Source organism: Phaenicophaeus curvirostris, chromosome 14, assembly GCF_032191515.1.
Source record: "Phaenicophaeus curvirostris isolate KB17595 chromosome 14, BPBGC_Pcur_1.0, whole genome shotgun sequence".
NCBI lineage: Eukaryota > Metazoa > Chordata > Aves > Cuculiformes > Cuculidae > Phaenicophaeus > Phaenicophaeus curvirostris.
The window spans coordinates 15,226,056-15,239,772 of NC_091405.1; the positions used below are offsets into that span (position 1 = coordinate 15,226,056).

General features: G+C 37.9%; 1 protein-coding gene across 5 annotated transcripts in view; it reads left to right on the forward strand.

Annotated features, from left to right (window-relative positions):
* Nucleotides 1-13,357, forward strand: part of CHD9 (chromodomain helicase DNA binding protein 9) — a 73,708-nt gene extending 60,351 nt beyond the window's left edge. For 3 of the 5 annotated variants that reach the window (XM_069868624.1, XM_069868619.1, XM_069868623.1), the window contains 9 exons: nucleotides 27-935; nucleotides 3,029-3,192; nucleotides 5,247-5,519; nucleotides 6,339-6,507; nucleotides 6,793-6,932; nucleotides 7,433-7,654; nucleotides 8,473-8,601; nucleotides 9,223-9,327; nucleotides 9,907-13,357. In XM_069868624.1, the coding sequence (XP_069724725.1) occupies nucleotides 27-935; nucleotides 3,029-3,192; nucleotides 5,247-5,519; nucleotides 6,339-6,507; nucleotides 6,793-6,932; nucleotides 7,433-7,654; nucleotides 8,473-8,601; nucleotides 9,223-9,327; nucleotides 9,907-10,770 (2,975 nt within the window). In that variant the 3' untranslated portion in view covers nucleotides 10,771-13,357. The remainder of the gene's footprint in view (nucleotides 1-26; nucleotides 936-3,028; nucleotides 3,193-5,246; nucleotides 5,520-6,338; nucleotides 6,508-6,792; nucleotides 6,933-7,432; nucleotides 7,655-8,472; nucleotides 8,602-9,222; nucleotides 9,328-9,906) is intronic. The other 2 variants (XM_069868622.1, XM_069868620.1) reach the window with 2 other exon arrangements.
* The last annotated feature ends 360 nt before the right edge of the window (nucleotides 13,358-13,717 follow it).

Genomic DNA, 13,717 nt, shown 5'->3' on the forward strand with positions numbered 1-13,717 from the left:
CACAACTTTGTTTTGTTTTAACACAGAACTTGTAGACCCAAACATTTTTATCCAACCGATCACAGAGGAGCGTGCTTCTCGGACTTTGTATCGCATTGAACTCCTAAGGAAAGTGCGAGAACAGGCTCTTAGGCACCCACAGTTGTTTGAAAGACTAAAACTATGCCAGCCAAACCCAGACTTACCTGTCTGGTGGGAGTGTGGGACTCATGATAGGGATTTACTTATTGGAGCTGCTAAACATGGAGTCAGCAGGACAGATTATCATATTCTTCGTGATCCTGAACTCTCGTTTATGTCTGCCCAGAGGAGCTATAATCAAAATAAAGTGGCACTCTCAAGGACTTCTACTCCACTCTTGCATCAGTACCAGATGGCATTATCTGCTTCTCCTCTCACACCTCAGTCAAGATTGTCAGATGCTAAAGTGAATGCGTTTGAGGACACAAAAGTGAAAAATGAAAATCTGAAAGAGGACCCTCAGTCTTCTGAAGAGGAATCTATGTCTACAGAGGAGACACAGGCAGTAATGAAATCTGAACCTGTGAGTCCAAAAAATGGCACACCAATACAAAATACGGACCACAAACCTAGTATGAAGACTGAAACAGACAGGCGCATGGTGGCAGCAAGGACGGAGCCTTTAACTCCAAATGCAGCTTCCAAAAAACAGCGAGTCAGCAAAAGGGGATCTGACTCTAGCTCTGACTCAGACTCTGACTCGGATAGATCATCCTGTTCTTCCAGGTCATCGTCTTCATCCTCTTCGTCTTCCTCATCTTGTTCACACTCTCGATCAGGCTCTAGTTCTTCATCATCTTCATCTTGTTCTTCAGCATCCTCATCCTCCTCCTCGTCATCTTCCTCGTCGTCGTCATCGTCATCATCATCATCTGAAGAGAGCGAGAGTGATGAAGAGGAGGCACAGAAACGTGGTATGTGACTAGTCCTTTTTCTGCAGCCTAACTCTTAAACTAAAGAAGTTTATAATTAATGGAGAAATGTCTTTTAAAAGGATATTAAATACCACAAAAGTGAGCTTAAGTATATATGCCCTTGATTCTTTGAGCTGAAAGAATTTCAAAGATACAGCATTTTCTTTGCTTCGTATCCATGCCTTGGATGAGGCAGTTGAGATTTGTTGACTGATTCCCTAAGCAAGCTTACTGTGCAAGTGCTTCGTGTGTGGGAGGAAAGCTAAATGGCTAATGGTTTCTGGAAAAGTATTTGTGACTACTGTTTCTTTTTCTTCTTAAATACAGAGATTCTTTTGGTTGCCCTGGTTTTTTTTTTCCACTCTTACTCACCTGTCTTTGTAGCTTCCTCACTGTGCTTTCATGAAAACTGCAAGCTTTCTTTTGTCCAAGAGAGAGAGTAACGTAAACTGTTTTTTTCTTATAAACTGAAAGTGGCCAAGCAGTGCAGTTGGGCTGAAATTTTTCTATCATTTTAGAATAAGCTCCTGCTTAGAAAAGACTGAGGTCATTTCTGGAGCATAGGACCAAATAACATAGAGGCACTTTTGAAAGCTTCAAAGTAGAAGCAAAAACCTCTGATCAGTGAAGTGATTTAAAATTTTTAATAATCCAACCAATCATTTATCATCCCTTATTTCGATACTCTGAAGGGTCTTCTACTCTTGCCCCATTGAAACTCAGAATGTGAAGAGATGTCTCCAGTGTGTGATAACAAATGGTAATGGAGAATGGAAGGGGACGAAGTTAGGCAGTGGAATGACAGCATAAATAAATGAGCTGTTGTTTTCCAGTATCTCAGGGAAAAAGGCATTTTGTCCATCAGATGGATCTTCTTGTCTGTGGAAGTGACAAATGGAAACCATGGGATTAATTTACGGGGAAAATGATTACTGAGCAAATAAAATGCCACCTAAAAAATGATATAAGATGCTACTGCCTATGGCAGTGGAAGGACATTTTGAGAGGAAACAGTTGTATGGAAACATTAAAACAGTGGGGGGAAAAAAGGAATGTTTATATGACATAAATATTTAGGTCTAGGTGGTAGATAATGTGGTAGATAATGTAACATGTGCTGCAAGTCCAAATACTGGGCTTGCTTTCTGCAAGAAATTGTGCCCTTCTCAGATTGCAGAATGTCGTAAAATAGTCAGTCTTTCTTTTTGTGGCTATTTTGCTGTAAGCAGGTCTTGAAGAGATTCTTGAATGTTAGAAAATTAACTTCATCTGCAGTTCTCATTTAAAGCCCAGGTTCTGTTTCTCAGGCTGCACAATGATCATGGATTTGGCGTACTTTTCAGATCCAAAACATCTTTAAGGGAGAATTAAATTCTATCAGATGACTTGATCTATTTGTACTGTTAAGGACAAATTTGAGTTCTGTAGAATTGTCCCCCAAGACTCTGACACACTGTGCTGGTACAGTTTTTAACTTTTTAAGCAGCATAGTTACTCTAAGCTTCAGACTCCTTCCCCATAACATAGTGAAATTTGTATTGTCTCGATGGAGTCAAGAGGAAGTAATGAGAAGTCTAACAAGGTCGGAGGGCGCATGGGAAAAATACTAGGCAAGAGTTCTCAGTGATGATAAATTTCAAAAATTAAGTGATGTAAACACGTGTTCAGGACAGGGGACATCCAACGTTCCAGCCAGTAAATGAAATGGGATGTTTTTTAAAGTAGCATCCCAGTAGATTTGCCACGTTCTAGTGATAGAGACCTTTTATTTCAATTTAATTCTATGTTTTAGTGCACGCTGGCTTACAAAGGAAATAATGTTATAATAAACTCTGAATCATGTCTGTTTTCAAATAGGTAAAGGTTTGATGTGTTAAGGTCTTGAAATATTAACAGAAATGTGTGGAGTTCCCATGCCTAGAGAAGGATCTGTAGTCATCCTGGAAAAACTTAACAAATGAATTCTTCAGTTTAATTTCATGTTTGGGCTTCCTCTGAATGTTGTTTTGTGTTTTTTGTTTGACTGAACCTCTTAGAATGACCATTTAACTTCTTTATGATATCAGGTGGTTGATATTAGTGGTTTTATTTAGCAGAAGGAACCCCACATATAAAAGCATACGATGAAGAGAGTGTAGCCTCTCTGAGTACAACACAAGATGAGACGCAAGACAGTTTCCAGATGAACAATGGGACACCAAATTCTAATTACCTCCTACAAGGTGGATACATGTTGGCTGCATCCTACTGGCCAAAGGCAAGTGTGTAATACTACTTTGAAAACCGGAGTTGTTGGGGAAGGTGGGCTGTGACATCAGTATTCAATTCAATGTGTTAAAACCATACCACTGAATTTTGTGGAGATCTTGGAAGAAAACCCAGAATTTGTTCATGGTAAACTAGTAAAATAACGATGAAGCATTTTTGACGTCAGTTGTGTAGCTGTGTCTGCATAAGAGAGAATGTTCACATAAGAAACAAAGCTTTAAAGGAAACTTATGTAAGATGAGGTAATTTATTGGGTGTTTGGTTGATTATAAGCCTATGAGAGGAATTGTTCAGAGTAGTCCAAAAGAATGTTAAAAATGAAACCGAGCAAAGAATCAGTTGGGGTAAATGTTAGAAAAACTTTCTTAATAGTAATAGAACTCTCAGCTCCATTGTGAAACTGAGTAATGCTGAAATGTAGACTGGTTGAAGCACTGGTGCCATACAACTTTGATGTTAAATTTAACTCTGTGATTTCATATGTGAATTAGTGTAACTGGTGAAATTCTAAAGTATACTTTGAAAAGACGACAATACCGAGTGACGGGAAATTCTTGTTTGATACAATATTTCTAAGCTCTTCAGGCTTACTGGAATTCCTATGGCTAGCTTGAAAGACTGCAGCGCAGTTTCTTAAACTTTCATTAACTGACTTGCTAGGAAGAAGCAGAAGTTGTGAATTGCTGGAATGCCAATTCACTACATAAACTTTAACTGGGATATATTTTTGCCAGGGTTTCTTTCCTGACATATGAGGAAAATGAGTCTGACTTTGACATTTTCTGGGTCCGAAAAGTGCAATTGATTTTACATTCAGCATTACACTTACAGGTTTTGTGTGTCACTGTTTCTTATTTTAAGCATAGCAAAGCCCACACGATGTTAACATTTGACAGATTATTTTTTTTTAATGTTTTTCAGTAGTTCCAAAGAAATTGTAGCATTTTTAGTGTGTTGCTAGGCATATGCTATTTAAAAAATATATACACTGGCTTTGTAATAAAAACCCATCATTTCAAAATCTTCTTTTGTGAAACAGGCACAAGTTACAAATCAGCTTGAAAATTCAGAGCCAGATCACAAGCTTGTAATGAAGAAAGAGTGACAAGGTCAGATGAGGAAAGTCTGGGAAGGAAAGCAATGCAGGAGACTAAAGGGTGATGAGACAGGGAAAATAGATGTAGGATCTGAACTTCAGGAGTAATGAGTTGTTGCTGTGTTTGCTCACGGAAGATGCATTTCAATCTCAGTACTACTTCTCATAATTTTTGAATGTTGATTTTGTGAAGAGTAGCATAACCGTCATGTCATAGGTACTTGGCAGATTATGAAAAAAATTGCGTACAAAATCAGACTTGTTTTAATTATAGGGGTGGGTCTATAACTTGGCAAAAAGTGTTTGCTTACAGAACAGGTAATTTTAGCATTACATTTTTTATTTGACAAATAACTGCACTCCAAAATTATCAGAAAATGTGGTAGTTTGTGGAGTCTGCATATACTTAGCTTAGTTTATTGGGGTATGTATTATGCCAGTCTGTGAAGTCAAAGGTGTGTTTGGTGTTTAAGGAAGGAGCATGAAGAATATTAATGTTTCAAAAGCTAAAATAAGATGTGAGTAGAAGTCTGTAGACCTAGTTTTATAGGTGCTGTTTGCCAGGTACATTATGGTGCGGCTCCTGGGTTCAGACCCTGCTACCTATAACTCAAAGCCAGACTTACAAATACTGCTTGGGTAGTTACAATACCTTTCCTTTAAACATCAATGAGATAAGGGCTTTCCAGCCTTTTTGCAGGTCCCAGACCTGTATAGATGAGAGAGTTGTGAAAGAGTTGTGAAAAGCCACCTCTGTACTTAATTTCATCACCTCTTTACAGGTAATTGGTACAAATTCAGGAACTTAGAACTCTTTTAACCCCAAGTCCAGTGATAAGAAGTGTTGTAATTTCTCTTCTTTTTAGAAATAGGAGATAATACATTGATGTAATGCAGATAATGTTGGTAAGCATTACTCTTAAAAAAATTTTTTCTCTGGTTTTTAGGATCGAGTTATGATTAATCGACTTGATAGTATTTGTCAAACAGTGTTGAAAGGTAAATGGCCTTCAGCAAGAAGGAGCTATGACAGCAATACGGTGGCATCCTTCTACACAACCAAACTTCTGGATAGCCCAGGCGCAGCTGCAGATTACAGTGAGCCCAGTGCATCAACACCCCCTCTTTCAGGTGTTAAAGAAGAGTATGATCAATCACCACAGATGTCAAAGGTGAAGAAGCATGTACGAGAAAAGGAGTTTACAGTGAAAATCAATGACGTATGTTTATTTTTATTGCCCTAGGACCTGATTGCGATTGCGGTGTGCGGCATGCTTTACCTGCAAGTGGCTGCCTGCTCTCACTCTCACTTCCTTGACACACTTGTTTGTGGGTATTTGGGTCTGCTGCTTCTGGGCATTGAGTGTTTTGGTTTGGGGTTTGGTTTTTGGGGTGTTGGATGGTTTTTTTTTCTTTTATCTGCATAAGCCACTGGAAGAAATCATTGTTATTTCTCTTGGAATTGAAGTTTTGCCACTCTGGTGTTTCCTCAGACAACCTGTCTTATGCTGTTTCTAAGAAATCTGATTGCTGAAAAAAGAAGATATTTCTTTTGTTAGCCTTTTTTAAACATTGCAGCATGTCTTGTCCAGAAAGCACTTTATTTTATCATGGCCTTTTAGAGGATTATAGGTAAATATCCGAGTTCAAATGCAGACTAGAAGCTTCAGGTGTTTTTCTTATCTGTAATTTGATACCTGTTTCTGGCACATTAAAAAGTATGAAAATTTTCTCTTGTAATTGGATGCAGTGTTTCTTTAGGACTGGAGCAGGCAGGGAGGTAGACAGCTGCTCAGTGCCTCGATTTTTGAGTTAAGATAGCAGAAAATTTGAAATTTGTATTCATCCAAGAAATCCCCTGAAATTTCAGTTCAGTTTTGGTTTTTACGTGGAGGAGAGGCAAGACCATTTTAAGGTCTAATACAATGGTTTCATTCTTCCTCAACTCTTCTGGAGTAACTGCGTATGAGAATCCTCATTATGAAGTAGTCATTTCTGGTTTGGAAGAGACTCTTCTAACCCTGGCATTTATTTAACAGGAAGGTGGTTTGAAATTGACTTTTCAGAAGCAGGGACTGTCTCAGAAAAGGCCATTTGAAAGTGATGAAGGTGCATTGGGGCAGCAGCAATACCTGGCTCGTCTGCGTGAACTCCAGAATGCTTCAGAAACCAGCCTTGTCAACTTCCCCAAATCACTTCCTGAATCAGGTACATAAAATGTCTGAGGGCACAAGGGTTACCATTAAATGTTCTCTTCTGGGTTCTTCTGTTGATCTCCATGTGTAGGCAGCGGAGGGAGATGATTGCAGTGTGTAAAGTTGATGCTGTTTAAACAGTCATAAAACAATAGGCAGTTTGTGTTAGATAAAACATGTAGACATTATAGGCACTTGAACTATTTAAAGTAATTTTATTTCCCTTTTTTATTCAGACATGTTTCTTGTTATAAACAGTTTGAGCATTTGACACTAATTTTATTGCATCATTAATTAGGTACTTCCAGTCACTTAACAGCCGGTGCCAATGGAGTCATAGTTGATAGTCAGCCTGTAGTCAAAAAGAGAAGAGGAAGAAGGAAGAATGTGGAGGGAGTTGATGTCCTTTTTATTAATAGAAATAAACAGCCTAATCATGTAAGTAAACCTGATTTTGTATCCAACAATAAGATCCAAATTACTGTTTATCCCTTAACTGACCATAACCAGCTGTCAACATAGAACAAAAGCTGCTGAGTTGTTTTGATTTTTCTTCTGAAATTACTGGCTGACAGTTTGTGTCTACACAAATGACAGCTGGTAGAGTTTTACTAAATATTACATGCATACAGTATTGATAACTTTTTAAGGTAAGTTTAATTCTAGTCTTAATGAACAGTAATTAACAATGTATTATTAAAAATTTGATATCTCACCTAGCAACGCTTTCTGACATCCTTTCCTGCAACATCTGTTACAAGACCTGATTGTACAGTGGCTTAAAGGGAGTGAGCAATCTGTGGCACAGATAGTCTCACTGAGTCCTTGAGTGTGCATAATGATCTGCAGCACTGTGGCCTTCATTTTATCATATAGGAAGTAATTGCAATGCTTTGTTTTCTACAGAGAACTTAGTGAAATGTTTTGAATTTTTCCAGGTTAACCCAGGTATTAACTCCTGTCAAGTTGCTGCAGGAATAAACCCAGCACTCACTTACACGCAGTCCCAAGGCATGCTTGATGCAGAGAGTCCAGTTCCTGTTATTAACCTGAAAGATGGAACAAGGCTTGCAGGTGATGATGCCCCCAAAAGAAAAGATTTAGAAAGGTGGCTTAAAGAACATCCTGGATATGTCGAAGATTCAGGAGCTTGTATTCCTGTGAGTATTCCTTTCAGTGCTGTTTTAGCAATACAGTAAAACATAGCTTGTAAAATACAACTCCAAGTACATTTTATGTTACATGGAATTATTCCTTCCTTTGTTGCTCAGCCTTGTTTAGGAAAAAGAAAATGTCTGTTCCATATTATGTAATAGAAGCTCTGCAAGCCTTCCTTTAGTCTCACAAATGTAATTGCCAAGAAAAGCAACGCTAAACGAAGACATTTGATGTTTGTCTGATTTCATGTAGGACTCAGAATTATCTAAAATAAGAAAATCCATGTTACCATGATAGTGATGATGAGAGCTGAAAATGCGTAACAGCATATTTAGTGATGTGCAAGAGGATTGAAGACATTGCTGTGAGATGTATCTCATACCTACATTACAGTGCTGGGGCAGTGATGTCTCTGTGGGTAGAATGTGTGCACTGTTATCTTTGAATCTGAAATTTGTTCATGTTGAACAGAATGGAAAAAAATCACATTGTGATTTCTGGAATAATAATAACCTTAGTTATCCATGAAGATGTTAATAACACAAAACAGTAGCAACGTTCCTGACAGTAAAAGCACTGTTCAACACTTAAAGGCCATTGAAACAAAACAATGGGCAGAGGCATTGGAGAGAGGATGTGGGGCTGTTCACTTGGGCCTCATATGATTGCGATGAGTTAAATCGGTATTGTTACTAAAATATTTCTGAAATCAAAGATGATTTCCAGTTAATGCCTGACTCAAGAGACTGCAGAGGTGTCTTTCCATTTCTAAAACAGTTATATCAGAAGGATAATTGGCTTTTTAATTCCTTTGTAACAGAGGATGCAGCTGCATGATGGGAGGCCCAAACAAAAAAGACACCGTTGTCGAAACCCTAATAAACTGGACGTTAATAGTTTGACTGGTGAAGAACGTGTTCAGCTTATAAACAGGAGAAACGCAAGAAAGGTATTTGTAGTACTGTGCCCATTCAGATGTCCCCCCAAATGATGAGTTATCTGAAATGAGGAACTCTGTATACTTCATTAGCTAAAATAATGTGCACAAATGAAAGGTTTTCTTTTTTAAGAGCAAGGAAGTCAATGGCAATCTTATTCAATTTTGCAAAAGAAGCGGAGCTTCCTAACAGGAGTATTTTTAGAAATTGACTGAGGTGATAGAATAGGACTGACTCAGTGGGTAAAGGAGAAGTTTTAACAGGATTATAGTTACAACCTTCTTGGAAGTACTTGGATTGCTGTTCTCTATTCATATGGTTGCTTTTCCATTCATTGCATGTGTAAATAAACTCTGATCTTTGCACATTAGTAGAAATGTTGAATATTGAAGTGGCAAAGTGTGAATTCAATAGATGAGTTTGACTTTAGTAGATGTAGAACAAATGAAGAGTATCTCACGCACCACCAGGAATCAGTCAAAAGCTGTATCGTATTCACTGATAATTTAAAGTGAGACTTTATTTATATTGATTTATGCAAAAGGCAAAAATAAAACAGTGTCAGGTAATGTGTGTTGTCTTTTTCTTGTCAAATGAGACTTATTTTCTGACTTTTATCTTCTGCTTCTCAGGTCGGGGGTGCTTTTGCTCCCCCTCTGAAGGATTTGTGCAGGTTCTTGAAAGAAAACCCAGAGTATGGAGTAGCTCCTGAATGGGGAGAAGTTGTAAAACAGTCTGTGAGTATTTGCAGAGCAAGATAACCATGACATGAAATGTGTCTTGCAAACAAACAAGGCAGATGGGATGGGGGGGATGTCATGCCAGAGGGCATGCTTTTATTTCTGGTATTGTATTAAATGTGGGGTGTGAGTCAATGTTTACTTTTTTTCTGCCAGCTCAGCTCCCTGAGCTGGTTTGGTGGCACAGCTGTGAGTAGGAGGAAGGGGAGGGACAGTGGCTGGCAACCCCAAATTAGAGATTTGGGTGAAGGAGCTATAATACTGTGATTTTGCTCCTATAATTAGCTCTATTTGGCTTAATCTGCAAACAAATCTCTAAGAATGAGCTAGCAGAGGGTCTGAGAAGATGCCTGCATAGGCCTAATGGTGGAAATGGGCCTTTAGACGTTTGGTATGCAATAGCACAAAGTTACCACAGGTTCCATTGAGTTGCCTGGAGATCAAGCTGCTGTGCTGACATGCCAGAATAATCTTTGACACTGTTACTGTATGCTTGGTCTTTTGTTTGCTTTTTTTTTTTTTTTGTCCATCTTTAAGCTCTCAAAATCCTAAAAGTACCCAATGCATCTCTTGCAGGGATTCCTTCCGGAAGGTATGTTTGATCGTATTCTCACTGGACCTGTTGTGCGGGAAGAAGTAAGCCGGAGAGGAAGACGCCCCAAAAGTGAGATTGCTAAGGCAACAGCAGCTGCAGCAGCTGCCACTGCTGCAAGCATATCAGTTAACCCTCTGCTAGCCAACGGATTGCTTCCGGGAGTGGATCTGCCTAGTCTTCAGGCCTTACAACAGAACCTGCAAAACCTGCAGTCGCTGCAAGTAACAGCAGGATTAATGGGAATGCCAGCTGGCTTAACTACTGGAGGAGAAGCTAAGAACGTGGCTGCCATGTTCCCCATGCTGCTGTCAGGGATGGCTGGATTACCAAACTTGCTGGGCATAGGAGGACTTCTAACAAAGTCTACAGAATCTATTTCAGAGGAAAAAAAGGGAAGCGATTCTAAGGAGGCAGATACAAAGAAAGAAAGGACAGAAGACCAAAATATGGATACTGGCGGTGAAAACTCTGTTTCAAGTTCTCCTTCGACATCCTCTGCTGCTGCAGCTGCCAACCCTCTCTCTCTTAACCCATTACTTTTGTCCAACATACTTTACCCAGGGATGCTTCTCACTCCAGGCCTTAATCTTCATATCCCAGCTTTGTCTCAGTCTAATATTTTTGATGTACAGAACAGTGAAAGCAATGACACAGGCTCAGCCAAGCCCACAGAAGAAAAGGAAGAAAATTCTAGGGTTAGAGATCAGGAAGACAAAGGGGGAATAGAGCCAAGCTCTCATAATGAAAACAGCACAGATGAGGGTTCAGAGAAAGCAGATGCTTCATCTGGATCTGATAGTACATCGTCTTCATCTGAGGATTCAGATTCTAGTGATGAAGACTGACCCCAGACTCTGCACTTAAATTATAAACTGATTTTGAATTTATTCTTTAATTATTTCATTGTAAATAACCCAGTGTCGAGTGCATCAATGATTTACTGACCGAACATTTCAGTATTTGTTTAGAAGTGCAAACTGCTTTCAGAGACATTTTGCATGTAATATTTCTTGAAGTTCATAAGTTTCTGAACTTGTATGTACTATCAAATACACAATGGTGTAAAATTACAACAAAAGGCATTATAATTTTGTTGGGGGGTTAATTTTATGAAAATAATGCTCAAGTAAGAGCTGTATATTTAATATATTTGCAGTGAACACAGAATACTTTATGCATATTATTGATTTAATTTGAATATAGTTTTACAGCCTCCTTGACACTTCTAATTTACAGATCAAAACTCAGCAATAATTTGGGCAGCTAATGAATGTCATGAAAGCTGTAGAATCTCCATCACCATCCATTGCTTTAATTACATGAAAATGCTCTAGTGTTGTGATGCACTGCTGTTTCCAATTCAGGTACAAGTGTGTTTAAAAGAAGATAAATTTTTCCCAATCAGCCAATTAAACTGGCTACCTGTTACCTCAGCTGAGTTAGTTTAGGAAGTTTACATTGGTTTCTATGACTTGTTTTCAGGTTTTGTTTTGTTTTCTAAAGACATCCTGTATATCACGTTAAAATCTGAGTTATTTGAGATACGACTGTTGGGGTTTTTATCTCCCTTATTACAACTGTTCTCTTCAACAGCAGTTAAGGGGAAATCAAAGCAAAAACTGTCTTATCTCATGCTACTTGGCACCATGTAGATCTATTTAGTTTACACCTTGCAAAGTTTTGGGCTCCCTCTGCAGAATTACAAGTCCCAAAATAGGGAGTAGTTTCCCCAAGGCTCAGAAGAGGCAAACTGTCATAAAGTGCCACTGAAAAGACCTTTCAACACTGCATACTTCATGTAAAAATTGTTTGTTTGCTCTGTTTGTGTAGATTTCTATTTGTGTTTTATGTCATAAACCTCCCGGAGTTACCAGTTAATAATGGTAAATAAAGTATAGCTAGTTTTGAACTCCTTTTGAGTTTAAACTTCTCTGCAGATTTAAATCTGACTAAATATTAAATATTACCCAAAACCATTATTGGGATATTTCCTCATACATTATGCTGAGTTACCCACTAAAGATAAAGCACTTTGAATAGTAAGGGAGACAATTTTTTCCTAGAAACCACAGTAACAGGGCATAAGGCATCTGTCCAAATCCTTAGAACCCTTTACTATATAAAATCTGTCTAATATTTGATGTGTGATATGATTCCTCCTTCTTCTTAAGCTGCTATTACTCTGACACAGTTGAGGCCCAGATTCACATTTACAGGAGTTCCGAAATGACTGAGACTTCAGTTGACCTTGGTTACATCGTTTGCAATCCAAGACTAGGCAAGTGTTAAGAGAAAATAGATACAGGTACTAGCAGAAGTCACTGAAAAAGCTTTACAAAGGGATAAATTTAAAAATAAAAAACAAAAACTGTATATTTTGATATAGTTCTGTTGCTTGCTTGTACAGTAAAACAACTGTGTTGTTTTTTATCAAGAACTTTACCAATGAAATTACGTTTCTATGTGCAAAATGATTAGCCCCATGATTAGAAGCAGTATTACTTGTAATTACAGAATTATACAAGTACCATTTGGATTGTGCTGGTTACGTATTTTCCCAAATAGTATTCTGATTTTTGGCCCTTCATGCAGTGTCTTAGCAATAGTGAAAATTAAAAACTGCCAAGAGAAGGGGGTAGCAATTCTTCATCATTTAAAAAAAAAAAAGAATTTTCGTATTTAATATTTCGCCCTTTGTAATATAGCACTTTTATTTAGCTAGGATGCATCTATGAAATAGCCAAAGTTTTACAAACAGTTATTAACTTAGTTTGCTGATGGAGTATGTCAACAATACCATCACATCCCACCCTTACCCCACAAAACAAATCCTAAATCTTGTGGCTAAAACGTAATTTATATCAGATTTATGAAATAAAGTATTTTCCTAATTATGGTCAAGTGAGTTTGGTTACCATTCTAGTGATTCTTTCTATGTAATAAGGCAATTACAGTTTCAAGTAATGAAGGCTGGTGTAGACTTGAACATAATATATTTGGTTTATTTTTCATCAGTTTGAACCAGAAGGGGAAAAACATGTCCCACGATCAGCTAAACTATATGCAAATACGGTTGTGTAAAGTTAAGGGTTATAAGAAAACCTCAGTAGAATTACACTAATACTGAAGTTAAAATTAAAAGGATATCCAAGGTGATGATAAAGTGTGTGTTGGTAGTTACTAAAAGAACCTTAGCTGTTATTGCCTTGTATTTCTATCCCTTGTTTCAGGCTTCATGATCCAAGTCTTAGTCCAGGTTTTTTTTGGACATTTGCAATATTTGCCAGTTGTGTTCTGTGTAGTCTGGATTTGCTTTCTGTAGTTGAAGAAGCGTCTTAAAAAGTCATTTGTAATTTATTGAATTACTTTCTATGATGTTCTATAGAGCAAATGGAAGTTTAATTATTTTTTATTAAACATATTCTTTGACTACCCATGATGTCGGCCTCAATATGTGAAAATAATACTGTCTGTGTAAGGATTAAACGTGTCTTTCAGCAGCAAAACTGAAGTTTCGGTTTTAAGCTCTAAAACTGAAATTATTCTTAAAGCCATGAAAAAAATACAATCAAGCCAAGGGTGTAAGTTCCAACTCCTCTGCCCCCAGCGACCATGCTGTGTCATTGTATAATTTTTCTGGGAATCAGTTTCCTGTAATTCTGTGGTCTTTCAAACAAAACAATCTGTTTTTCTAGGGCATAAAAATGCACGTATGCCTATGAGCTCTGTTTTCAATGATGTTCTTCTCTGTTTCTTTTTCCTTGCGAGTCCTGCAGAATGCTGAATAGTAAT